We start from the raw sequence: 25,191 nt of genomic DNA, 5'->3' as shown, positions 1-25,191 counted from the left end.
AACAGTTGCTTTGCGTCCACTACAGGTTCATATGCATCAAGTGTCTATGGCTGGAAGTCCACCAGTCTCCTTGACTGAACAGGCTCAAGTAAAGCTCATCACAATTACTGATGATTTAGTTCAGCAACTAGCTGAACAACAGGTATAGTCTATTTGTTCCAGCTACTACTGAAAGTGATTATAAATGCATAAAGTCTGTTACATAGACAGTAGTTGCAACTGTATTGTGAATCTTATCAATCAGATTAAATTTGAAAGGCTTTTGTTTTTTTTTTTAAACACTTCCTATCAAAAGGATGTTGTGAAACTTGAAACGATTTACAAGGATGTTGCCAGGGTTGGAGGATTTGAGCTAAAGGAAGAGGTTGAATAGGCTGGAGATGTCTTCCCTGGAGCATCGGAGGCTGATGGGGTGACCCTGTAGGGGTTTATAAAATCATGAGGGGCATGGATAGGATAAATAGACAAGGTCTTTTTCTTGGAGTGGGGGAATCCAGAACTAGAGCGCATAGGTTTAGGGTGAGAGGGGAAAGATATAAAAGAGACCTAAGGGGCAACTTTTTCACGCAGAGGGTGGTGCATGTGTGGAATGGGTTGCCAGAGAAGGCAGTGGAGGCAAGTACAATTGCAACTTTTAAGAGGCATTGGGTATATGAATAGCAAGGGTTTAGAGGGATTATGGGCCGGGAGCTGGCAGGTGGGACTAGATTGGGTTGGGATATCTGGTCGGTATGGACGAGTTGGACCGAAGGGTCTGTTTCCGTGCTGTACATCTCTATGATTCTATGACTTCAATTTGCATTTTATTTCATTTAGGATCCTTCAGTTGAAAAATATTTAGTTTTATTGCAATGTGTTTTCCCGCACAATTTTATGCTTGGGAAAATTTTAGGAGCCAAATCAATGGCGATCGAAACTTAAAATCTCACCATGTATTTTTCTTTTGATGGAACTCTGCTGAAAGAACAAGACCATTGAGTAAATTGTGACTCTGAGCTTTGAATGTGAAAAGATAAATGCATGCCTCATTCTGATCTGCAACTGAACAAGAAAACACCAGAATGAAAAAAAACTCTATCTGTGCAGTCAACTTGCTTTTTTGGAACTCTGAAATACACGCATACCACTTATAAGTGCAGTAACTTCTATACAAACTTCTCATTGTGAAAGTGGGTGCATTTTGCATTCTTGGTTTGTGGGAAACAACAATTTAAAATACAATTTCTAATTGTTTTAAACAATAATAAGTTCCTCCAAATCCCACGCCATCCTGTCTTGGAATTATATCCTTCACTGTCGCTGGGACAAAATCCTGGAATTTCCTTCCTAATGCATCTACCCTACCTGTAACAGATCAAGAAGTCCATTCACCATTACTTTCTCAAGGGCAATTAGAGGTGGGCAATAACTGAGACATCCATACCCTTTGAAAAAACAATAAAGGAATCCAGTAATCCATGATGTTTTTCTTTATGTCTGAAACAATTTTACTCTTTTTTTAAAAAATATATAATCTAACTCCTCTAAAGTTTTGCTTTATCCAGAAACAATTTGGTTTGGTCTTTTATGTTCAGACCTGTATTTGAATTCTACTCTGAACAGTACTCCTCTGCACAAGGATTTTTGCTGTACAAATTTGAAGAAAATAACAACAGTTGCTAAAGGAAAGCTTCTTCTACCTGGGTTTCCTTTGAAACAGTTTTCATGAATTACATTGTGAACATAGTTGCTTTTGGCACACTTCAGCATCAAAAATGTTGCTTCTGAAAAGGCACAAAATAGCTTACCATAAACTGGAGCTTGTGAGTGTCTTATGTGTTCGTTCCTGTTTGAGCACCCACTAAAGAAGTAAGGCTTTATAAGCTTGAGGACAATATCCTTTGGTGCTTTTAGTGGCAGAGCCAGCTTTTAATAAATATGAGCTTGAGGCATATTGGTACACTCTGTCTATTTGCTCTAGAAGTGATTGTCATGTTCATTTCCGTTTTGTTTTTCCTGTTTGGAATTAAGCTTGTTTTGCAATGTTAAATCACCCCTCTAACATACAGTTGTAATACTTAGGCTGTTTGCATATTTCAGTGAGATTTATAATATTGATTTAGTTTTATTCATTACACTCAACAGGCGGCCTAGCTAAGAAATCATTAGTATGACCATATCTGTGTAAAGATATATAAGTATAATGCAATATAAATTAACTACTATGTTGAGAGTTTTGAGGTTGCAATATTAAGGGGCAAAAAAGACCTGAAAGAACTAGTTCTAATGTTTTGACTGTACCCTCCATCCTTAGGATCCTCAATTTGTTAATTCCAATTTTCCCTTTCTGTTCTCTGTTTGGGTTTGCCACGAAGTTTTGTTTGAAATGAGGTGCTTGGAAATGTTTCACTGTACTAATAGTGCTGTTACAAATGCAAGCTCTTATTCACACAAGGGATTTGGTGAAATTTGCATGTTACTTTTCAGAAGACCTTCAAGGTTAGTCAATACACTCAAATTTATTTATTGAAAGTAGTTGGGATGGAAAGCAGATGATGTGAAAACTGGAATCGTTCTTGCAATAGTAACCAGCATCTGTTTGAAGTTGATCTTGTTTGATACGAAAAACCCTGCAAGGGACTTGCATCGCCATTTTAGAATCACACTGCAAATAATTTTGTGAAGACTTCTTCTCTTGAGTATGTTTGGTGAAATAATAAGCAGTTTCTGAAATAATTCAGAAACTCAAAAATGAGCAAATCTGCTTAACTATATTTATAGTGCCATTCCACAAAGAGCAAACTCTTCCAATGTAATGCTGCCATGTAATGTCATATGCATCAAGTAATTTGGCTAGGTGATAAATATTGGGGAGGTTGTTGGAATATTAGGAATCACATTAGGTAATGAAGATGAAGACATGAAAGAAAATTGAACAATGTTCAAAAAGGTTGAGGTAATGCAGGTAGTTTTAATGTGGTAAAGAGACATTGGAATGGTAGAAGTGAACTGTGTACCTTATGAAAAAACACCTACTAGAAAAGTAGAACCTTTAATGGGATTATTGGCTGAACACAGAAGTTAGCAAATATTTGCAAAATTGTCAAAAGCAACGTTAGTCATGCGTTGGGGACATTCATATTCATACATGTATACCATGTTAGTTGAATCATGTTATTATCAGACAAATTGAGTCATGTTATTGTGTGCACTTTCAGGCACCATACAATGAAAAGGACATTGATGTATTTCTGAGGGCAACATGGTGTAGTGGTAATCAAAGTGTCTAATTTGTAGAGGCTGGCAGAAGCACGCTTTTTTATTTCATTGACAACCGGGGTGATCAGTGGCTCAATTTTATAAATTGCTGAGAGCGATGAAAATTTTGGATACCAGCAGGGCATTTTGGAGGATCAGTGTCACATCAGAAGACACATCTTACAAAATCAATAAATAACTAGTTGAAATTATAAACTTCTTTGGACATTGCTGTAAATTTCTGGAACAGCCAGGGTTGACAAACCATTCAGTTATCTCCTAGGGATGGAAGCAAGAGTTATGTCAAAGCCTTTTGTCATTCAAGGGAGGAGTCCCTTGTTTTACATGTGCTAACTAAAATGAAAAAGGAATTTCTTTGGTGATATACTACTTCACTTTTGCCAAGTTAGTAAAATTATTTTGATAAATGTAGTATTCATAGTTTTCACCAATTTCAATTTGGTTTTCACTCCATTTTCCCAGTTTTAGCCAGGAAGTGGAACTCCATTCAGCCTGGCTCCAGATCTTCTTCCATGTTATTATAAGCAATAATTACAATAGTGGAGCCAATTGAAATTCTGGCTTTCTCAATCTCCCAGTTGAGCAGGGAACTGTGATAATGAGGCACCAGCGGGAAATTAATAAAAGAAAATGTGGTGGGGGTGCCATACGTCTTAAAAATCATTTTAAAGTTAATTTTAATTGCAATGGACAGGGATGTTTTTCTTTTTAAAAAAAAATTGAAGTTAGATGTGCCTTTTTTTTATTTTTATTATTGTATATTTCCTGGCAACTTCCTCACAGGTCTCCCACTCACAAGGGACATTATCTACTGTAGCTCCAGGAACTGTAATAGGACGACCAATAATGACCAGTACCCCACAGAGGATTCAGATTGTTCCTGCAGACCCTGGTGTCACAGTAGCTCAGCGCATTCAGGTAGATTTTCTCTTACTAAATGTGGTGAAAGTAGCCTAACAGTTGCATGTACTTGAGCGTTAAAACCAACTCCATCCATATACTATTTTCAGCCTTTGCAAAGGATATGTCAGCAGATGAAGAAGTCTGGCTTCCCCCCTCATGTAGGTAGTTACTGGTCTGTGTGGCGTTGTACCTCCTTGCATTGTGCTGCCAGTACTTTTTAACTAAATAAATTGTCTGTCTCATTGACCATTAATTGCTGCAGACCTAAAATATGACCGCATTAAATTTGGTTTTTCCTCATCTATCGTTTGACAAGCGTCAGGCACTAAACAATACATTTTTATTTGTAGATCGTAACTGATCAGCAGACTGGCCAGAAGATTCAAATCGTCACATCGATGGATCATGGTGCGAGCAAACAGTTCATCTTAACAAATTCAGACGGCACACCATCAAACAAAGTGATTTTAGCCAGACCTGATTCAGGACAAGGAAAAGTAATCCTGGCCACACCTGACTCTGCAGGTCTCAACCAACTCATTTTTACATCACCTGATGGATCAGCACAGCATATACAGGTGCAGTGAATATAAAAGTGGTAACCTTTATAATTTGAAAACTGCAATTGAATTGAAATAATGTATTTGCCCCATTGTATTCATAATTTCTCAACTTTTCTTGGTATTCTGTTTTGCTTGCTCTTGGATGAGTGCCTTTGCCAAGCTCAACTTATGTCCATTCCAAGTTGCCTTGAAAACGTGGTGGTGGATTGCCTTCCTACCACAGTTAAAGAGCCGTGGCAAAGCCATCTCCAGAATTCAGTATGTTCCTGAACCACTAATAGTTCTGCCACTTGGCAGCAAGCAACGCCAGTCATATTCAAATATGCCGATCTACTAAAATTTCCACCATTTTTCTGATCCCATTTAAGTTTGGCCAAACCTTCCACAATATCTGTTAATATTCTGGCAGAAAAGCCAGAGAACGCCCCCATATATTCTAATCCTTGATACTTTATTGAATTAAAATAGAGGTGAAAAAAGTGACTATGTATTTTTGTGTTTGTAGATTGTAACAGATACTGCTTCAGGAGAGCAAAGTGCAGTCAAACCGCCACTGGAGTTTTGTGTAGTTTGTGGGGACAGGGCTTCAGGTAAGAGAACACTTCAATCTCTGACAAATATTCAAATACAATTAGTTTGCAGAGAATTTTGATTACATAAAAATAATACTTCTAACTTGTTTTGTGTCTATGCAGTTGTTTTAATCACTTCAATCAATTTAATACATTGAGGTAGATAGAGGTGAGGTGTTGTGGATCTGCCTAGCTCCTTGATTTGGTCATTCTTGTGTTTTTCTGTACTTGTTTGAAAAAGTTAGAATACTATTGTCTGCCTATTCCCTGTCAGTAAAATATTATTTGCTCTGAGGCTCTGTTTGGTCCTTCTTTCTCCTATATCATTGGTCCCATAAAATTCATTGACAGGCTGACAGCTAGTAATATGTAGAATGAAATAATGGCCCTTTTGAAAAGATTTCGGATTAAAGATTAGTTGGTGGACAGTTTGCTATATGGTTCTAGGATTTTACTCTCCTAGTCTCCCTGAAAGAGTCAAGATAGCATAAGCAACATTTAAGCATGTGTAGAAAATAAATTATCTTTATGTAGTGCTTTTAAGGTAATTTAATGCCCTTGGGAGCATTATAAAATGCAGTATGACACCAAGCCTCACACACAAAAAAAATAGATCTGAGAAGCAAAGTCTTTGGCCAAACAGGTTTTGAAACCTTCTCACCTTCCATTCATCATGAGGTCAAAAGTGGGGATTATTGCAAATAATTGCACAATGTTTAGCACCACTCATGTCTTATGATACTGGAGCAGTCCATGGTCAAATTCAACAAGGCCTGAAGAGCACCCAGGCTTGGGCTGGCAAGTACTAAGTAACATCCATGCCACTCAAAGCAATGACCATCTCCAGGAAGAGAGAATCTCTGTGTCGATCCTTGACATTCAATGTCATTGCCATCACTGAATCCCCACTATTTACATTCTGGGGATTATTATGGACTAGAAACTGAATCGGACCAGCCATAAAAACACTAGCTACGAAAGCAGATCAGCGGTGAGTGGCACGGTGGCACAGGGGTTAGCACTGCTGCCTCACAGCGCCATAGACCCGGGTTCAATTCCCACCTCAAGCGACTGACTGTGTGGAGTTTGCACATTCTCCCCATGTCTGCGTGGGTTTCCTCCGGGTGCTCCGGTTTCCTCCCACAGTCCAAAAATGTGCAGGTTAGGTGAATTGGCCATGCTAAATTGCCCGTAGTGTTAGGTGCAGGGGTAAATGTAGGGGAATGGGTCTGGATGGGTGTTATTCGGTGGGTCGGTGTGGACTTGTTGGGCCGAAGGGCCTGTTTCTACTTTGTAAGTAATCTAGTAACTCCTCTCTTGCCTCCCCACTTGCCTGGATCAGTGGAATTCCAACAACATCTGAGAAGCTTGACATCATACAATTCACATAATATGCAACCCACTCAATTGACACTACAACCACAAACATTCACTCCCTTCACCACAAGTAAACAGTAGCAGCAGTATGTACCATATGCAAGCTGCAGTGTTGAGATTCTCCAAGACTATTCTCAAAATCACTATCCAAACCCACAACTACTACCATCCAGATTTGATTTATTATTGTCATATGTACCTAAGTACAGTGAAAGCTTTGTTTTGCATGCAGTATAGGCAGATCATACCATACAAAGCGCATTAGGGTAGTAGAACAGAGTGAGGAATACAATGTTACTGCTGCAGAGGCGCAGTCAGTAAGATCAATATTAAATTTAAAATTGAGAGGTCTATTCAGAAGTGTAATAACAGAAGGGAATAAGCTGTCTTGAATCTATTTGTACATGTATGCAAACTTTATATCTTCTGCCTGATGGAAGAGGGTGAATGAGAATCTAACAGGATGGGTGTGGTCTGATTATGTTGGTCACTATCCTGAGGCAGCGGGGGGTATAAATGAAGTAATTGGATGAAAGGCTGATTTGCGTGATGGACTGGACTATGTTCAAAAAGGAAAAGGACAGTAGTTAAATGGGAACATCACCAATTGCAAATTCCTCTCCAAGGCATTCGGCATCCTGACTTGGAAATATATTTTTTGTCTTTTGTTGCTGGGTCAAAATCCTGGAACTACCTCCCCATCAGAATTTTGGGTGTATGTACATCAAATAGACTGCAGCAATAAAAAAGGCAGCTCACCACTACTTGCTCAAGCATTTAGAAAAGGACAATAAAATACTGGCCTAATCAACAAAACCCACATCTCCTGAGTGAATAAAAATGTCTCAGAGGGACAGAGACAAGAAGGGAATTCCAAAATTGCTATTTACACAACTGAAAGGAACTATTACCAATGTGAGATAAATAATGATTAGATTAGATTCCCTACAGTGTGGAAACAGACCCTTCAGCCTAACAAATCCACACTGACCCTCCAAAGAGTAACCCACCCAGACCCATTTCCCTCTGACTAATGCATCTAATCACCTAGCATAGCCAATTCACCTGACCTGCACATCTTTGGATTGTGGGAGGAAACCAGAGCACCCGCAGGAAACCTGCGCAGACACAGGGAGAGTGTGAAAACTCCACACAGTGACCCGAGACTGGAATCAAACCTGGGTCCCTGGTGCAGTGCTAACCACTGAGCCACCATGCTGCCCCAAATAATAGTTGGGAATGTTCAAGAAACCAGAAGTCTCTCAAGTGCAGATAACTCAAAGTTGGAGAGCTGGATGGAATTCGAGATAGTGATGGACAAGACCCTGACGAGAGGTTTAAAAAAGATCGGAATTTTGAATTCAACATGTTGTTTGACCAGGAGCCAGTGTAGGTCAGTAAGCACTGGGAGGATAGGAGAACAGGAGTTGGTATTATTTATGAAACTGGCAGAAACATTTTGGATGACCTTAAATTTATAAATAATAAAATATTTGAGACCAGACTGGAGTGAGAGTCTAGAGGAATCAATAACACTGATGAAAGTTTCATTGCTGATGTGCTATGACTCAGTGAAGATGAGCGATATTGCAGAGATGAAAGTACCTGATCTTCATGAGGATGTGGCAATGAAGATGGAAGCTTATGTCTGGACTAAATGTGACATCAAAGTTGGAAACAGATTAACCTAACCCTCAATTGTTGCTAGGAAGAGGGATGTATTCAGTAGTTAGGGAACAAAGTTTGGAGTGGGGAATATTCTTCCCAATATTTAATTGGAGGAAGTACAAGAGGAAAGTGGTTAAAAAGTAGAAATAAAATGGAAGGTTCCAAAAAATTAGTGGGAGAGATGTAGGGTAATAATTGAAGAAATAAGCTGTTTATTTTTGGCTGTAATGATTTTCAGTTTAGTTACAGACTGTTGATGGTACTCTCTTGTACTGATTGTGTACTTACCATTCAAGCAGCTCAGTATAAAGATAGCACATATTTAGAAGTTCTATGGCTTTCACAAACCTTATTCTCTCTCAGTCGAAACTTTAGAGTCAAGAGAAATGCTAAATTCTGTCATTTCATGGACACCTTATGCATGGAGCATTGAAGTTCTGTGTGAATTTAAATCTACACAAACCTGGAACTGGCTCAGGCCATTAACATGTGCAATGATCATGTGTGTCTCTACATTTCTTTTCCTGTTAAATGCTGTAGCATTTTTTTACTGGAAAATTGCAAGTGTTTAGCACTTGCTAATAAACTAGTAATCATTTTCGTTATTTGCTGTAATCTTGCTTATAAGTTTGATACCTGGGTGCTAGTCTTTTGTTCTTTCCTCTCCATGCTTTTATAGGGCGCCATTATGGAGCAGTGAGCTGTGAAGGCTGTAAAGGCTTCTTCAAAAGAAGCATAAGGAAAAACTTGGTGTATGTCTGCAGAGGATCGAAAGACTGTGTTATTAACAAACATCATCGAAATCGCTGCCAGTACTGCCGGCTGCAGAGGTGCCTAGCACTAGGGATGAAGCAGGACTGTAAGTGAATGGCTGAACCTCCAAATGATTTGAGACCATTTACAAATTAAGAGTATTAACTGTTGTGATGCTGTCTGCTTTTCAATAGCTGTTCAGTGTGAACGGAAACCAATTGAAGTTTCACGAGAGAAGTCTGCAAACTGTGCAGCCTCAACTGAGAAGATTTATATCAGGAAGGATTTACGGAGTCCTTTAGCTGCAACACCTACCTTTGTAACAGACAAAGAAAGTGCAAGGTACTAGATAATCTATCCACGTTTATAGAAGGAACAGTGTTAAATTTTGAAAATCAATTATAATAGCAGCCAACAGTGTCAGACACTGGAAGGTCCAGAATTGGTGTGGAGAAAGGGTTTAGATTTTGAAAACAAAAATTAAAATGGTATTCCATGAGGTTAGAATGCTGTTTGCTGTAATAAAGATGGTTTGATTGGTAGCTCCTCTTTGGGGCAGACATTTGTGATGAAGCATTCGATGCAACAGGTTCCTGGCCCAGAATCTCGTTGCTGCTGTTGATTTTCTCCCTACTTGATGTACAAACAATAAATTAAATGCAGTCGATTAGTATAACATCCAGTTTTGAAGTGTATCATTTTAATATTCTTATTCACATTATTGGAAGATAGAAACTCATGGGATTACTCGAAAGAAACTAGCCAATTTATTCAGAGGTAATAACAATGTAAAATGCTGAAAATACTCAATAGGTCAGGCAATAAACCTAATGAAAGCTTACTGACCTGAAATGTTGTCCGGTTTTCTTTCCATAAATGCTGCCTGATCTGCTGAGTATTTTCACATTGTCTATTTTCATTTCTGCATTATTTTACATATGTAACATATTCAGAATAGACAGCTAACCAGGTGTTTGGGTGGAGGTACTGTATGCTCTTCCAGTTCTCCCTTGTGGTTCTTTATCTGTCACTAGTGACATAAGAGAGCTCCCTTAATGGTCAAGTGGAGTTGATGTGCTTGTGTAGGAATTTAATCGATTGGCTGCAGAAGGAGTGAAATGTGTCATGGTGGTTGTGTACATACAAATTACTTGCATTTTTATTTCTAAAAGGCCTGCAGGTCTGCTGGAGCCTGGAATGCTGGTAAACATACAACAGCCACTGCTGAAGACAGAAAGTGCTATGCTACTCGCAGCTGAGAGCAAGGTAATCTAACTGAGTCTAAATTTCCTGATATCCTTTAAGCTCTTCATTTAGAGTACAAAACCTTTGTGACCTGTCCTTTTCTTTTCAGGCCGAAACCTGTCAAGGTGATTTAAGCACTCTTGCAAATGTAGTAACATCACTTGCAAACTTAAGCAAATCCAAGGATCTGTCCCAAAGTAGTGCTGATTTATCGGGGATTGATGCCTTAAGTAATGGAGATACTTCTTTATCAGAAATGCAACAAGATGATCAGTCTGCCAGCGATATTACAAGGTAATTATAATCTGATAAGTCATAACAAATATTAGAACTATTACAATAAAAGCAGTATGCTTAGAAGTGGCGAGCAAAGAGAAAAACAAAGCAGAAAAGAAGTCTGTAATAGGATGGAAGACAGACAAGATTAAGTGGCAAAAGGGCGATGACCCAAGGCAAAAGGAGATGGTAATGAATCAGTGAAAAAAAAAAGTTAAGGCTAGAGATTTGAGTGCTGTCAGCAGAATAATTTCTAACGGCTGCTGTCTAACGGCAGTAGTTATGATCTGAAATTGTCGAAAGTGTTCTTACAGTGCAGTGGTACTGTCCTATCTCCGAACCAAGAGGCTCAGGTTCAAATTGTCCCTGCTCCAGAGGTGTGTCATAGCATCTCTGAACAGGTTGATTTAAATATCTTTAAAACTGTTAAATGGGGCATTCCAGGATTTTGACCCAGTGACACTGAGCGCATAACGAATATACTTCCAAGTCTGGATGATTAGTGGCTAAGAAAGGAACTTGCAGGTGTCAAACTCACACTTTGGGAGTCATACAACCTTTTGAAATTGCATATACAGTTTTGCTATCTGTAATTACCATTTGTTTTTCACAGTTTGTCTGAGTAACTCACATGGTTTTGGTAATTCGTTCAGAGATTATTCTGCAATAGACTATCTGTTGTTTGCAAACGCATCTTGCAAAGCTCACCTCCCTACAATTACAAACAAAAGATAGGGTAGTACCCGTACTTAATTTTTTCAAGAAAGTGAATGTTATATTTACCTTGGAATTAGCAAGACAAAGTCCAGATGTATCCTTAAAATGCACACCAAAGATCTCATCATTATTTTAAAATTATTCTGGTGAATTACAGACTTTGTGGTCACAAATGTTAATTATGGGTATCTGGCAGACTTTTCAATCAGTTGATTTATTTGTGGTCTTCATCATACTATATTATCAGCTTCATGATATCACTAAAGCAGATGTACGACCAGGAACGTTACTTTAGTAAAACGTGCCTGTGTTTCCTGACTGTTGGTATTTCAGGGCATTTGATACACTAGCAAAAGCACTAAACCCTGCAGAGGGACAGGCTGTTCAGAACTCGGCAGAATGCATGGATACTTCTGGTGCCAACATCCAGCTAATTAGCGGAGAGCAGTCTCTTCCTGTTGTCGAGATAGAGGGTCCTCTTCTCAGTGATGTGCATGTCGCCTTCAAGGTATGGTTGTCTTGTGTTCCATACTGAAGTTATTCTGACATGGGATGTTAAATTTCACTAATGTTTTACAAATTTATAATGGATGTGTTGCAGTGTGTTCTACTTGCCTGCTGCTACTCATCTGTGTGGTGCCACTGGATCTCTCTTTCTCACCCACGAGAACAGAGTTTAATCCAAAAGCTAGCATCAATGACTTGAACGAAAGTGCATTTGCATTTTCCTGACTTTAGGATGCCCAAAGCCTTTTCGAGCCATTTGAGGGATGTGATAGCCTAGTGATAATGTAATTCAGAGACAAGGGTATTTCTGACGAGGGCTGTAATCCCACCATAGCAGATTGTGGAATTTGAATTGAATAATCTGGAATTAAAGAGTCTAATGATGATGCTGAAACCATTGTCTATTGTTGTAAGAACACATGGTTCACTAATGTCCTTCAGGGGAGGCAACTGCCATCTTTAATAGTCTGGCCTTCATGTGACTCCCGACTCTCAACAGTGTGGTTTGCTGTTCACTGTCTTTAATTTCCATTTAATTTTATCAACTGCTAGAGCATCTTGAAAAAGGAATGAAACTGGACAGACCACGTGGCATTAAGACCCAGAAACAACAATAACAAACACAGTCTTATTGACCTCTCTCTCTCAGAATAGTCAAGCAATAGCCTGAAATAGTAATACTCACAAAATCACACCTTACACATAACATCCCAGTCACCACCATCATCATCCTTGGGTACATCCTGAGCCACCGGTAGGACAAGCTCAGCACAGGTGGTGATGCAATGTACAATTGGGAGGGAGCTGCCCTAGGGGTCTTTTAACAAACAAAAACAGGAATTGCTGGAGAAACTCAGCGACTATCCATAGATGCTATCCAATCTGCTGAATTTCTCAAGTAATTTCTGTTTTTGTTTGTTTCAGATCTCCAGCATCCGCAGTTCTTTGTTTTATTTTGAGAGTCCTCAATATTGAGTCCAGATTTCATGACATGTCAAGGCCTCATGGCATCAGGTCATAGAGAGACAAGGAAATTTCCTTTTGATTACCATGTAGCGTCCTCTCTCACCTGCTGAATCAATACTCTTCCATGTTGAACAATACGTGCAAGGACACAGAATGTACTCTGGATGGGAGATTTCAATCCACTGCCAAGAGTGGCTCGGCAGTACCACTGCTGACTGAGCTGTGGGAATCCTAAAGGCCATTGCTGCTAGACTGGATGTGCAGTAGGTGGTGAAGGAATAATGTACTTGATCTCATTCCTCATCAATTTGCCCACTGTAGCTGCATCTGTCCATGACAGCATTAGTAAGCATGATCGCCACTTTTGATGTGTTGTCGCATGGCAAGATCCCAAGCAATTAACCAACAACCCATTTTCATTGATGAGTAAACGTTGATCAGGGCACTAAGCAATCTTCTTGCTCAGATTAAAATAAAACCATGGCAAATTTTTACATTCACCCAAGAAAGTAGCTACATCCACAGTGGAACATTACATGAAACAAGTAGCATCTGTGACAGTGCAGCACCATTTATTTATTTCTTTGAAATATCAGCTTTATTTAGAAGCTGGGGTCTCCAATGTGGCTAATATCCACCATGAATCACGGGTGCTACCACTGAGCCACAACTAATACTTAAAAATTTAATTGAATTAATTAGCTGAAAGTCTATATATCACATTCTTTTTGGGTATTGAGAACACAGTTTCTAGATTTGGTTGTATATTTAATGTGTAAAATTTTAAAATGTTTTTTCTGCATGTTACTGAATTACGAATTGCATAATCATTTGTTTTCCTTTATGTTCTCATAGGGGATAATATGTTAACTATATTATTCAATCGTTTTGTGCCTCTTCACGTTCCCACTTCATATTTTGCTGTCTTCAGTTTCTTTGCTTGAACTCTTGACTTGACCTATTCCAATCTAATCTTTCATTTTCAATTTATTAGGCTACTTCAATTAGGCAGTTTCAGTTCTGAAGTAGAACACTTTTCAAATTGCTCAGATGTTATGTAGTGAGTTGGAGTAAAAACTATACTTGGTACATGCCTTTTGTTGAACAATATTAAAGGTTTTGCTTCTAATGATAACTATTATTAGTTTTCCATTTTGTTATCCTCCTCTTGAAATCCCCCGGCATCACAGACACCAATCTTCAGCCAATTCACTTCACTCCATTCAATAGCAAGACACTCATGAAGACTAGTGCTCCTAGGCAGGCTGTTGTCTGCAACTACAACCCTGATATCTGTCTGACAATTTGGAAAACTGCTTGGGTGTATCTTGTCCACAAAAAGCAGAATATATCCAATCCACCCAATTACTGCTTCATCAGACTACTCTGAGAAATCCGTGAAGTGACGTAAGATGTTGTTGATAGTGTTGTCAAGCAGTACTTAAACAGAAATGACCTGCTCGACAATGCTTAGCTTGGGTTTCACTTTGGGTTCTGAACCTCTTTACTCCTGAGCTCATTGACATAAAAAGAGCTAAATTTGAGAGAGGAGATGAAAATGACTGTCATTGACATCAGATAGCATTTGAATGAAAGTGGTAGTATGGCCAGGTAGCACGTGGGAGAATGACTCACCACTCTTCTTACAGGTTTAACCACAAGAGGTTGTTCTTTTAAATAAAGTGCATACTTAGAAACTGAGTAAGTATTTGAGTACTGTGACTGTAAAAGAGAGACAGATATGTTTTCTTATAAATCTTCTCAAAGACAAGAGAAAACATTTTTTATTAAATGTTTTTATTGTTCATCTAGATCTAAATAAAAATAGCTGTGAAGCTCTCTGTGTCTTAGCCATGCATGTGCACTGGCATACACACTGAGGTGCATGCATGCAAGTAACTTACAAAGTGGAAGGTTACATTACATCATTTTAAAAGTCCACAAAAATCTATTGTCTCTGGGTTTAGTAGATTGATACCTTTGATAGTCTTGGATTGGCCTCAAGTTTCTTTTCAGATTCTGCAATGGTTCAATTTCAACTTGTTTCCGGGCGATTTTCAGTTGGTCTCCTGAAGTTAGCAGCTGCTGGGTTCAGTTTTTTAATACTGTCTGCAAGGTAGAGCATGTAAATAACAGGATGAATGGAGATAGAGAAAGAAAGAGTGTCTTCTCAGGGGCTATCATCTTTAACATCTCTTGTTCTCTGGCCTGGAGGTAAACGGTTTTTTTAAACATGAGGTTAGGTGACGTGACCCATGATCATAGCAAGATTATTTAAGTTTTAAGGTTTAGAATTGTTTAGATAATGGCTGGAAGAGTTTATTTCTTCATCAGAATCCATTATCTAAAGCGATTACATCTAATGGCCTGTTCTACAAACAGTCTGAATAATTTCTCAATTGATCATGAGATGGGACCACACCCATTCCTACAAGGTAATTGTTTCTGATGGATTCTTTTAGATAGCCTGACAATATTGTTAAAGGCCTTGGAATTTTTTAGGGTGACGTTATGCAAATATTCATGCAACTTAGAAACTGCTATGTTTAGTCTGTGAGCTTCTGTTCCTCAGTCTTCTAAAATTTGCCGGGGTTCAGCTGATAAATAGGCATTTTTGATCAAAAGCATGGCCTTGTAACAGTGGTATCAAAAATAAAATTGAAGTGACTGGGAATGATGGGGAATGACTCTCCATTGGATGGAGTTGTAGCTTTGTGGTTTTTGCGGGTCAGTCATCTCAGCCTAGGGCATCACTGTATAAAATTCCACAGAGTAGTGTCCTAAACCTAACTATCTTCACCTGGTTAAACCTTCAACACATTCGCTCTGTCATAAGGTCAGAAATGGAGATGTTTGCTCATGACTGCACAATGTTCGGTGCCATTTGCAGCCTATGTCCATATTTAGCAAAACCTGGGCAACATCTAGGCTTGGGGTGATAACTGACAAGTAAAATTTGCACGACTCATGAGTCAGGCAATGACCATTTTCGACTAGAGAAACTCTAGCCATCCAGGGAGTTAATATGTTCAGAGATTTAAGGAAAATCAGGTTGGTAGTAGATCGCAAGAAAAGCAATTTGCGGAACGTCTATGAATGGCATTTTGGAGAAGCTTGTGGTGGAACTCACTAGGGAACAGGCAATACTGGATTTAGTGTTGAACAATGAGGCAGACGTAATAATGGAGCTTAAGGTTAAGGAACCCTAAGGAGGCAATGATCATAATATGATTGAATTTAGTCTGTAAATTTGAGAAGGAGAAGATGGTTTCAGAGGTAATGGTACTACAGCTGAATAAAGGCAACTACAGTGGCATGAGGGAAGAGATGGGCAGAATTGACTGGGAGAGGAGACTAGCAGGAAATATAATGGAACAGCAATAGCAGGAGTTTCTGGGAGTAATTCAGGAGACACAGCAAAAATTAATCCCTAGGAAAAAGGAGGTACAGTACAGGAAGGATGAGGCAACCATAGCTGACGAGGGAAGTCAGGATAGCATAAAAGCAAAAGACAAAGCATATAATGTGGCAAAGGGCAGTGGGAAATCAGAGGATTGGGAAGCTTACAAAGACCAACAGAGGGCAACAAAAAAAAGTAAGGATGGAGAAGATTAAATATGAGGATAAACTGGCCAGTAATATAAAGGAAGACTGGGCTGAGATGATTGACCTGCAATCTAAAGGGTGGCAGCTGGTGACAAATGGTGTTCCGCAAGGCTCAATGTTGGAACCACACCTTTTTACTTTATACATTAATGACCTGGATGAAGGAATTCAGGGCATTCTGGCTAAGTTTGCAGATGATACAAAGATAGGTAGAGAGACAGGTAGTTTTGAAGGGGCAGTGAAGGTTGCAGAAGGATTTGGACAGATTAGGCACATGAGACAGGAAGACTAAAGGGTTTCTTTAGATATATAAAAGGCAAAAGTGTACATTGGGCCACTGGAAAATGACGCTGGAGAGATAGTAGTGGGAAGCAAGAAAAAGGATAAGGAACTAAATAATTACTTTGAGTTTATATATTACTGAGGATTATATCTGCAATAAACGTCAATGGTTGCAAATCCTGTCAAATCATATGGAATGGTTAGAGTGACACTTAGAAGCAATGAGGAATTTACGAGAGCAAGGGTGATAGATGGCAGTTATAGAAAGGGAGAAAAGTCGCAGATACAGTCACAGAGATGAGTTAACTCCAGGAAAGGTGAGAGAGGTAGGCAGTTAGTGCAGGAGCCTTCAGTGGCTATCCCCATTTCAAACAAGTATGCTGTTTTGGAAAATATAAGAGGGTGGTGGATTCTCAGGGGAATGTAGCATGCACAGCCAGGTTTCTGGTATTGAGACTGGCTGTAACGCAATGAGGGATACGTCGGGTTCCAAGAGATCGATTGTGTTAGGGGATTCTCTATTCCGAGGCACAGACAGACATTTCTGTGGCCAGCAATGAAAAATCAGAATGGTGTGTTGCCTCCATGGTGCTAGGATCGAGGATGTCTCAGAGAGGGTGCAGAATGTTCTCAAGGGAGAGAGGGCCCAGCAGGAGGTCATTGTACACATTGGAACCAATGACATAGGAAGAGAAAAGGATGGAATTTTGAACGGAGAATACAGAGAGTTAGGCAGGAATTGAAAAAGGAGGTCCTTGAGAGTAGTAATATCTGGATTACTCACGGTGCTACGAGCTAGTGAGAGTAGGAACAGGAGGATAGAGCAGATGAATGCATGGCTGAGGAGCTGGTGTATGGGAGAAGGATTCACATTTTTGGATCATTGGATACTCTTCTGGGGTAGAAGTGATCTGTACAAGAAGGATGGATTGCACCCGAATTGGAAGAGGATTAATATACTGGCAGGGAGATTTGCTAGAGCTGCTTGGGAGGATTTAAACTAGTAAGGTGGTGGGTGGGACCCAGGGAACTAGTGAGGAAAGAGATCAATCTGAGACTGGTACAGTTGAGAAAAGAAGCGAGTCCAACAGTCAGGGCAGGCAGAGACAAAGCAGAGAACAAGATAGAACTGATAAATTAAACTGCATTTATTTCAATGCAAGGGGCCTAACCGGGAAGGCAGATGAGTTAGATTAGATTACTTTTCGATTAGATTACTTTACAGTATGGAAACAGGCCCTTCGGCCCAACAAGTCCACACCGACCCGCCGAAGCGCAAACCACCTATACCCCTACATTTACCCCTTACCTAACACTACGGACAATTTAGCATGGCCAATTCACCTCACCTGCACATCTTTGGACTGTGGGAGGAAACCGGAGCACCTGGAGGAAACCCACGCAGACACGGGGAGAATGTGCAAACTCCACACAGTCAGCCGCCTGAGGCGGGAATTGAACCTGGGTCTCTGGCGCTGTGAGGCAGCAGTGCTAACCACTGTGCCACTGTGCCGCCCACAATAGAACTCAGGGCATGGTTAGGAACATGGGACTGGGATATCATAGCAATTACAGAAACAAGGCTCAGGGATGGACCGGTCTGGCAGCTTAATGTTCCAGGATGCAAATGCTACAGGAAGGACAGAAAGAGAGGCGAGAGAGGAGGGGGAATGGCATTTTTGATGAGGAATAGCATTACAGCTGTGCTGAGGGAAGATATTCCCAAAAATACAACTAGGGAAGCTATTTGGGTGGAACTATGAAATAAGAAGGGGATGATCACCTCATTGGGATTGTATTATAGACCCCCTAATGGTCAGAGGGAAACTGAGAAACAAATTTGTAAGGAGATCTCAGTTATCTGTAAGAATAATAGGGTGATTATGGTAGGGGATTTTAACTTTCCAAACATAGACTGGGACTGCCATAGTGTTAAGGGTTTAGATAGAGAGGAATTTAAGTTTTGTGTGCAAGAAAATGTTCCGATTCAGTATGTGGATGTACCTACTAGAGAAGGTGCCAAACTTGACCTAGTCTTGGGAAATAAGGCAGGGCAGGTTATTGAGGTCAATGGAGGAACACTTTGGGGCCAGCGACCATAATTCTATTTGATTTAAAATAGCGATGGAAAAAGATTGACCAGATCTAAAAGTTGAAGTTCTCAATTAGAGAAAGCCCAATTTTGTCAATATGAGGCAAGGACTTTCAAAAGCTGGCTGGGGGCAGATGTTCGCAGGTAAAGGGACGGCTGGAAGGGAAGCCTTCAGAAATGAGATGAGAGTCCAGCGACAGTATATTCCTGTCAGGGTGAAAGGAAAGGCTGGTAGGTGTAGAGAATGCTGGATGACTAAAGAAATTGAGGGTTTGGTTAAGAAAAAGAAGGAAGCATATGTAAGGTGTAGACAGGATAGATCGAGTGAATCCTTAGAAGAATATAAAGGTAGTAGGACTATACTTAAGAGGGAAATCAGAAGGGTAAAAACGGGACATGAGGTAGCTTTGGCAAGTACAGTTAAGGAGAATCCAAAAGGTTTTTACAAATACATGAAAGTCAAAAGGGTAACTAGGGAGAGACTAGGGACCCTCAAACATCAAGATTAGAGTAGTGCTGGAAAAGCACAGCAGGTCAGGCAGCAAACAAGGAGCAGGAAAATCGATGTTTCAGGCAAAAGCTCTCATTCCTGATGAAGGGCTTTTGCCCTAAATGTCTTATTTTCCTGCTCTTCGGATTCTGTCTGACGTGCTGTGCTTTTCCTGCACCATTCTAATCATCACTCTAATCTCCAGCATCTGCAGTACCCACTTCCACCCTCAAAGATCAGCAAGGCAGCCTTTGTGTGGAGATGGGGGAGATACTAAACGAGTATTTTGCATCAGTGTTTACTGTGGGGAAGGGCATGGAAAGTATAGAATGTAGGGAAATAGATGATGACATCTTGAAAAATGTCCATCTTACAGAGGAGGAAGTGCTGGATGTCTTGAAATGCATAAAAGTGGATAAATTTCCAGGACCTGATCAGGCGTACACTAGAACTCTGTGGGAAGCTGGGGAAGTGATTGCTGAGCTTATTGCTGAGATATTTGTATCAACGATAGTCACAGGTGAGGTGCCAGAAGACTGGCAGTTGGCTAATCTGCCACTGTTCAAGAAAGGTGGTAAGGACAAGTCAGGGAACAATAAACACAAGAGTCGGATGTTGGAGGGAATCCTGAGGGACAGGACGTACATGTATTTGGAAAGGCAAGAACTGATTAGGGTTCATCAACATGGCTTTATTCATGGGAAATCATTTCTCACAAACTTGATTGAGTTTTATGAAGAAGTAACAAAGAGGATTGATGAGGGCAGAGCGGTAGACATGATCTATGTGGACTTCAGGAAGGTGTTCGAAAAAGTTCCCTATTTGTGACTGGTTAGCAAGGTTAGGTCTCATGGATTACAGAGAACTAGCCGTTTGGATACAGAACTGGCTCAAGGGTAGAAGACAGAGGGTTGTTTTTCAGATTGGAGGCCTGTGATCAGTGGAGTGCCACAAGGATTGGTGCTGAGTCCACTACTTTTTGTCATTTGCATAAATAATTTGGATGTGAGCACAAGAGGTACAGTTAGTAAGTTTGCAGATGACATCAAAATTGGTGGTGTAGTGGACAGTGAAGAAGGTTACCTCGGATTACAATGGGATCTTGATCAGATGGGCCAATGAGCTGAGGAGTGGCAGATAGAGTTTAATTTAGCTAAATACAAGGAGCTGCGTTTTGGGAAAGCAAATCTTAGCAGGACTTATACACTTAATGGTAAGGTCCTAGGGAATGTTGCTGAACAAAGAGACCTTGGAGTGCAGGTTTGTAGTTCCTTGAAAGTAGAGTCGCAGGTAGATGGGATAGTGAAGGCGGCGTTTGGCATGCTTTCTTTATTGGTCAGAGTATAGAGTACAGGAATTGGGAGATCATGTTGCAGCTGTGCAGGACATTGGTTAGGTCACTTTTGGAATATTGTATGCAATTTTGGTCTCCTTCCTATCGGAAGGATGTTGTGAAACTTGAAAGGGCTCAGAAAAGATTTACAAGGATGTTGCCAGGTTTGGAGGATTTGAGCTATAGGGAGATGTTGAATAAGCTTGGGCTGTTTTTCCTGGAGCGTCTGAGGCTGAGGGGTGACCTTATAAAGGTTTATAAAATCATGAGGGGCCTGGATAGGATAAATAGACAAGGTCTTTTCCTGGGGTGGGGGAGTCTAGAACTCTAGAGGGCATAGGGTGGGAGGGAAAAGATAGAAAAGAGACCTCAGGGGCAACATTTTCACACAGAGGGTGCTACGTGTATGGAATGAACTGCCAGAGGAAGTGGTGGAGGCTGGTACAATTGCAACATTTAAGAGGCATCTAGATTGGAAGGGTTGGAGGGATATGGGCCGGGTGACACTTGATTGGGTTGGGGTATCTGGTCGGTATGGACAAGTTGGACTGAAGGATCTGTTTCTGCGCTGTACATCTCTATGACTCTTACTAAATAATAACTTAACATCAGCCTTCATAATGGAAGACCTGAGTAATATCCCAAAAATTCAAGCAGGTGAGGGGACAGAGTTGAGTATGTGGCTGTCACCAAGGAGAAAATGCTAGAAAACTTGAATGGCCTTAAGGTGGATAAATCACCTGGACCAGATGGACTACACCCCAGAGTTCTAAAGGACTTAGCTGAAGAGATAGTGGAGGTGTTAGTTATGATCTTTCAGGAATCGCTGGAGTCAGGGAGGGTCGCAGAGGACTGGAAAATCATTAATGTGACACCCCTGTTTAAAAAGGGAGTAAAGTTAAAGATGGAAAACTACAGGCCAATTAGCCTAAGCTTGATCATGGGTAAGGTTTTGGAGTCCATTGTGGAGGATGAGATTTCTGAATACTTACAAGTGTATGGTAAAATAGGGCAAAGTCAGCATGGTTTTATCAAGGGGAGGTCATGCCTGACAAATCTGCTAGAATTCTTTGAGGAAGGGCGGCACGGTGGCACAGTGGTTAGCACTGCTGCCTCGCAGCGCCAGAGACCCGGGTTCAATTCCCGCCTCAGGCGACTGACTGCGTGGAGTTTGCACGTTCTCCCCGTGTCTGCGTGGGTTTCCTCCGGGTGCTCCGGTTTCCTCCCACAGTCCAAAGATGTGCGGGTCAGGTGAATTGGCCATGCTAAATTGCCCGTAGTGTTAGGTAAGGGGTAAATGTAGGGGCATGGGTGGGTTGCGCTTTGGCGGGGCGGTGTGGACTTGTTGGGCCAAAGGGCCTGTTTCCACACTGTAAGTAATCTTAAAAAAAAAAGTAACAAACCGGTTAGACCAAGGAGACCCAATGTGTGTTATCTACCTGGACTTCAAGAAGGCCTTTGACAAGATGCTGCACAGGAGGCTGCTAGTAAGATAAGGGTCCATAGTGTTAGAGGTGAGATGCTAGTGTGGATCAAAGATTGGCTGTCTGCCAGAAAGCAGAGAATGGGGATAAAAGGGTCTTTCTCAGGTTGACAGCCAAGTGATGTTCTGCAAGGCTCAGTGTGTGGACCATAACTTTTTATTTTATACATTAATGATCTAGATGAAGGAACTGAGGGCATTCTGGCTAGGTTTGCAGACGATACAAAGATAGGTAGAGGGACAGGTAATATTGAGGAGGCAGGGAGACTGCAGAAGGATTTGGACAGGTTAGGAGAGTGAATAAAGAAGTGGCAGATGCAGTGCAACGTGGGAAAGTGTGAGGTCATCCACTTTGGTAAGAAGAAAAGAAGCGTGGACTATTTTCTAAATGGGGAGAAAATTCAGAAGTCTGAAGTGCGAAGACACTGTGGAGTTCTTGTCCAGAATTCTCTCAAGGTAAACTTGCAGGTCAAGTCAGTAGTTAGGAAGGCAAATGCAATGTTGACATTTATCTTGAGAGGACTTGAATCTAAAAGCAGGGATGTACTTCTAAGGCTGTAGAAGGCTCTGGTCAGAACACATTTGGAGTATTGTGCGCAGTTTTGGGCCCGATAACTCAGGAAGGATGGATGTACTGTCCCGTGAAGGTGTTCAGAGAAGATTCACAAAAATGGTCCCAGGAGTGAAAATCTTAACAAATGAGGAAGACTCTGGGTCTATACGCGATAGAGTTTTGGGGGTGGGGGGGCTCTAATTGAAAACTTAAAGAATACTGGATGGCCTAGACAGAGTGGATGTTGGGAAGGTGTTTCCATTGGTGGGAGAGACTGGAGGGCACAGCCTGAGTGTAAAGGGAAGACCTTTTAAAATGGAGATAAGAAGAAACTTCTTCAGCTAGGTATTGGTGAATGTATTGGAATTCGTTGCTACAGAAGGTTATGGAGGCCACATCATTGAGTATATTTAAGATGAAGATAGATACATTCTTGATTGTCAAGGGGATCAGGAGTTATGGGGAGAAAGCAGGAGAATGGGGTTGAAAAACTTATCGGCCATGATTGAATGGTGGAGCAGACTCGGTGGGCTAAATGGCCTATTTTCTGCTCCAATGTCTAATGTAGCTCACAACCACCTGTCATAGACAATTATGCATATGTCACCAATGCTAGCCTAACCAATAGCACTCTCATTTTAACAAATAATAAGTTAAAAATCCTGAAACATATATCCTTGTCTGTTATGTTTAGTACTTGTGTCAGCTTATGTAGTACCTTGGGAAAGAAAACTGCATAACAAGAAAATATTGTCATATCGAGATATAACAAATGTTGTATTGATTTAAACACCTGTTGAAGTGATCTAAATCTTTGAGTAAATTAAATATAGGAAGGACAACCTTAAGGGATAACACGATTGTATCACTAACTAAAAACAGAAATTTTTCGACTCAGCAAGGAAGCTTTTCTGACTGGCGAAGAGTTACCTTGATATTAATAAGTACTTGTTTTTTCACCTGCAGCTAACTATGCCATCACCTATGCCAGAATACCTGAATGTGCACTATATCTGTGAATCTGCATCAAGATTACTCTTCCTCTCCATGCATTGGGCAAGGTCGATTCCAGCCTTCCAAGCTCTTGGGTTAGTGCTTTATTTGACCACTACTTGGCGTTCTGGCTTGGGGAAAATTGCTTCTAATGGGGCAGTAAGGAACAGGCACTTTTTAAGGGTTAAATAGGCTTTTAGAGGTAGAACCCTGAAGAGGTGCCAAGACAGTATCCTAGGAGGCCGGGTGCAATGATGAATGTAAGTGTCAAAGCAAGGTTTTCTGATCTGTAAAGATCAGTCCTACATTTACTCAAAGAGCTCATAGTATGAATCTATTTATTATATACTGTAGAAATTCATCAGTACTTAATTTATGAAGAGGTTTTAGTTCTTTGTTCCTTCTTCATTTTAGGTTTAAGAATTCTACATCATTTATATCTTTTCCACAGGCCAGACAATAATACAGCTTTGGTACGTGCTTGTTGGAATGAACTCTTTACACTCGGTCTTGCCCAGTGTTCCCAAGTGATGAATTTATCAACCATACTCACAGCAATCGTTAACCATCTGCAAACAAGTCTCCAGCAAGGTATGTAGAAAAATATTCTTCAAAGCTTGATTTGAGTATGTGGTAGCATAGTTTAGGTACTTCATTTAATGCATCACTGAAGAGAAATAACATGAATTAAAAGAGCACGTGTGCGCTCCGATGGCTGTACGTTATACTAATAAAGGGGGAAGAGAACACTGGATTTTTATTGAAGAGAATTAAACAGAATAACCAAAACTTAAATTCAGACAGGTGCAAAAAACTGAAAAGGCATTAAAAGAAAGTAGAGAAAACCACGAAAGTCAAACAACCATAAATTTGCAAAAGATATCTAAGGCAAGACATAAAGTTATTTTTTATAACAAAGCTATTTAAAGAAAACAGGAGATTGTGGTTAATGTGGGATTCTGATTTTGCAATTGAGAATAAGGAAATCACACTCTTGTATTGACATTTCACAGACACTTTTGACATTGACACCTTATATTGATATTCACAGTGTAGCATGAGAATAAAGTGCTGAGATCTAAGTAGAAATGAACATCAAATAAAATGTGTAAAGATAAAAATTTAACACCAATAAATGAGATAGGATCAAGGACCAAAAAACTGAAGTAAAGAGCTAGATTTTAAAGAGCTCTTAAGGAAGGAAGGGAAGATAAAAAGACTTCAGAAAGGAATTCTGGATCTTATGCTTAAGGAATGATTAAGGCATGACTGCCAGTGGGTGGATTGATAAAAATTAAGCAATTAAAAATCACCAGAATTGAATAAGTACAGAATTCTTAGAGGATGATACAGGGATAGGGATGGCTATGACTGTGGAAGGATTTAAAAACGCGAATGAAAGTTTGAAATTGAGGCATTGCTGAATCTATAGTCAATGTAGGTTAGTAATCAGAAGGGTGGTGGATGAAAGAGACTTGGTACAAGTTAGAATGTCTGTTGTGGGCGAATTAATGGAATATATATAAGAATAACTGCAAGATTGTGGCCATACAT

The 25,191-nt window shown here is 40.2% G+C and overlaps 1 protein-coding gene across 10 annotated transcripts in view; it reads left to right on the top strand.

The window, feature by feature from the left end:
- nr2c1 (nuclear receptor subfamily 2, group C, member 1) overlaps positions 1–25,191 on the top strand; it is a 126,945-nt gene that overhangs the window by 82,838 nt on the left and 18,916 nt on the right. For 5 of the 10 annotated variants that reach the window (XM_087999714.1, XM_087999712.1, XM_043713320.2 and 2 more), the window contains 11 exons: positions 26–142; positions 4,042–4,176; positions 4,512–4,739; positions 5,230–5,314; positions 9,021–9,200; positions 9,289–9,436; positions 10,267–10,360; positions 10,449–10,633; positions 11,666–11,840; positions 23,611–23,732; positions 24,089–24,228. In XM_087999714.1, coding sequence (XP_087855840.1) covers positions 32–142; positions 4,042–4,176; positions 4,512–4,739; positions 5,230–5,314; positions 9,021–9,200; positions 9,289–9,436; positions 10,267–10,360; positions 10,449–10,633; positions 11,666–11,840; positions 23,611–23,732; positions 24,089–24,228 — 1,603 coding nt within the window. In that variant the 5' untranslated portion in view covers positions 26–31. The remainder of the gene's footprint in view (positions 1–25; positions 143–4,041; positions 4,177–4,511; positions 4,740–5,229; positions 5,315–9,020; positions 9,201–9,288; positions 9,437–10,266; positions 10,361–10,448; positions 10,634–11,665; positions 11,841–23,610; positions 23,733–24,088; positions 24,229–25,191) is intronic. The other 5 variants (XM_087999716.1, XM_087999717.1, XM_087999715.1 and 2 more) reach the window with 3 other exon arrangements.

This window comes from Chiloscyllium plagiosum, unplaced genomic scaffold (genome assembly GCF_037043375.1).
Source record: "Chiloscyllium plagiosum isolate Xiang-an unplaced genomic scaffold, Cpla_swu_hap1 HiC_scaffold_23, whole genome shotgun sequence".
Classification (NCBI taxonomy): domain Eukaryota; kingdom Metazoa; phylum Chordata; class Chondrichthyes; order Orectolobiformes; family Hemiscylliidae; genus Chiloscyllium; species Chiloscyllium plagiosum.
This window is presented reverse-complemented; position numbering and strand designations above follow the sequence as displayed.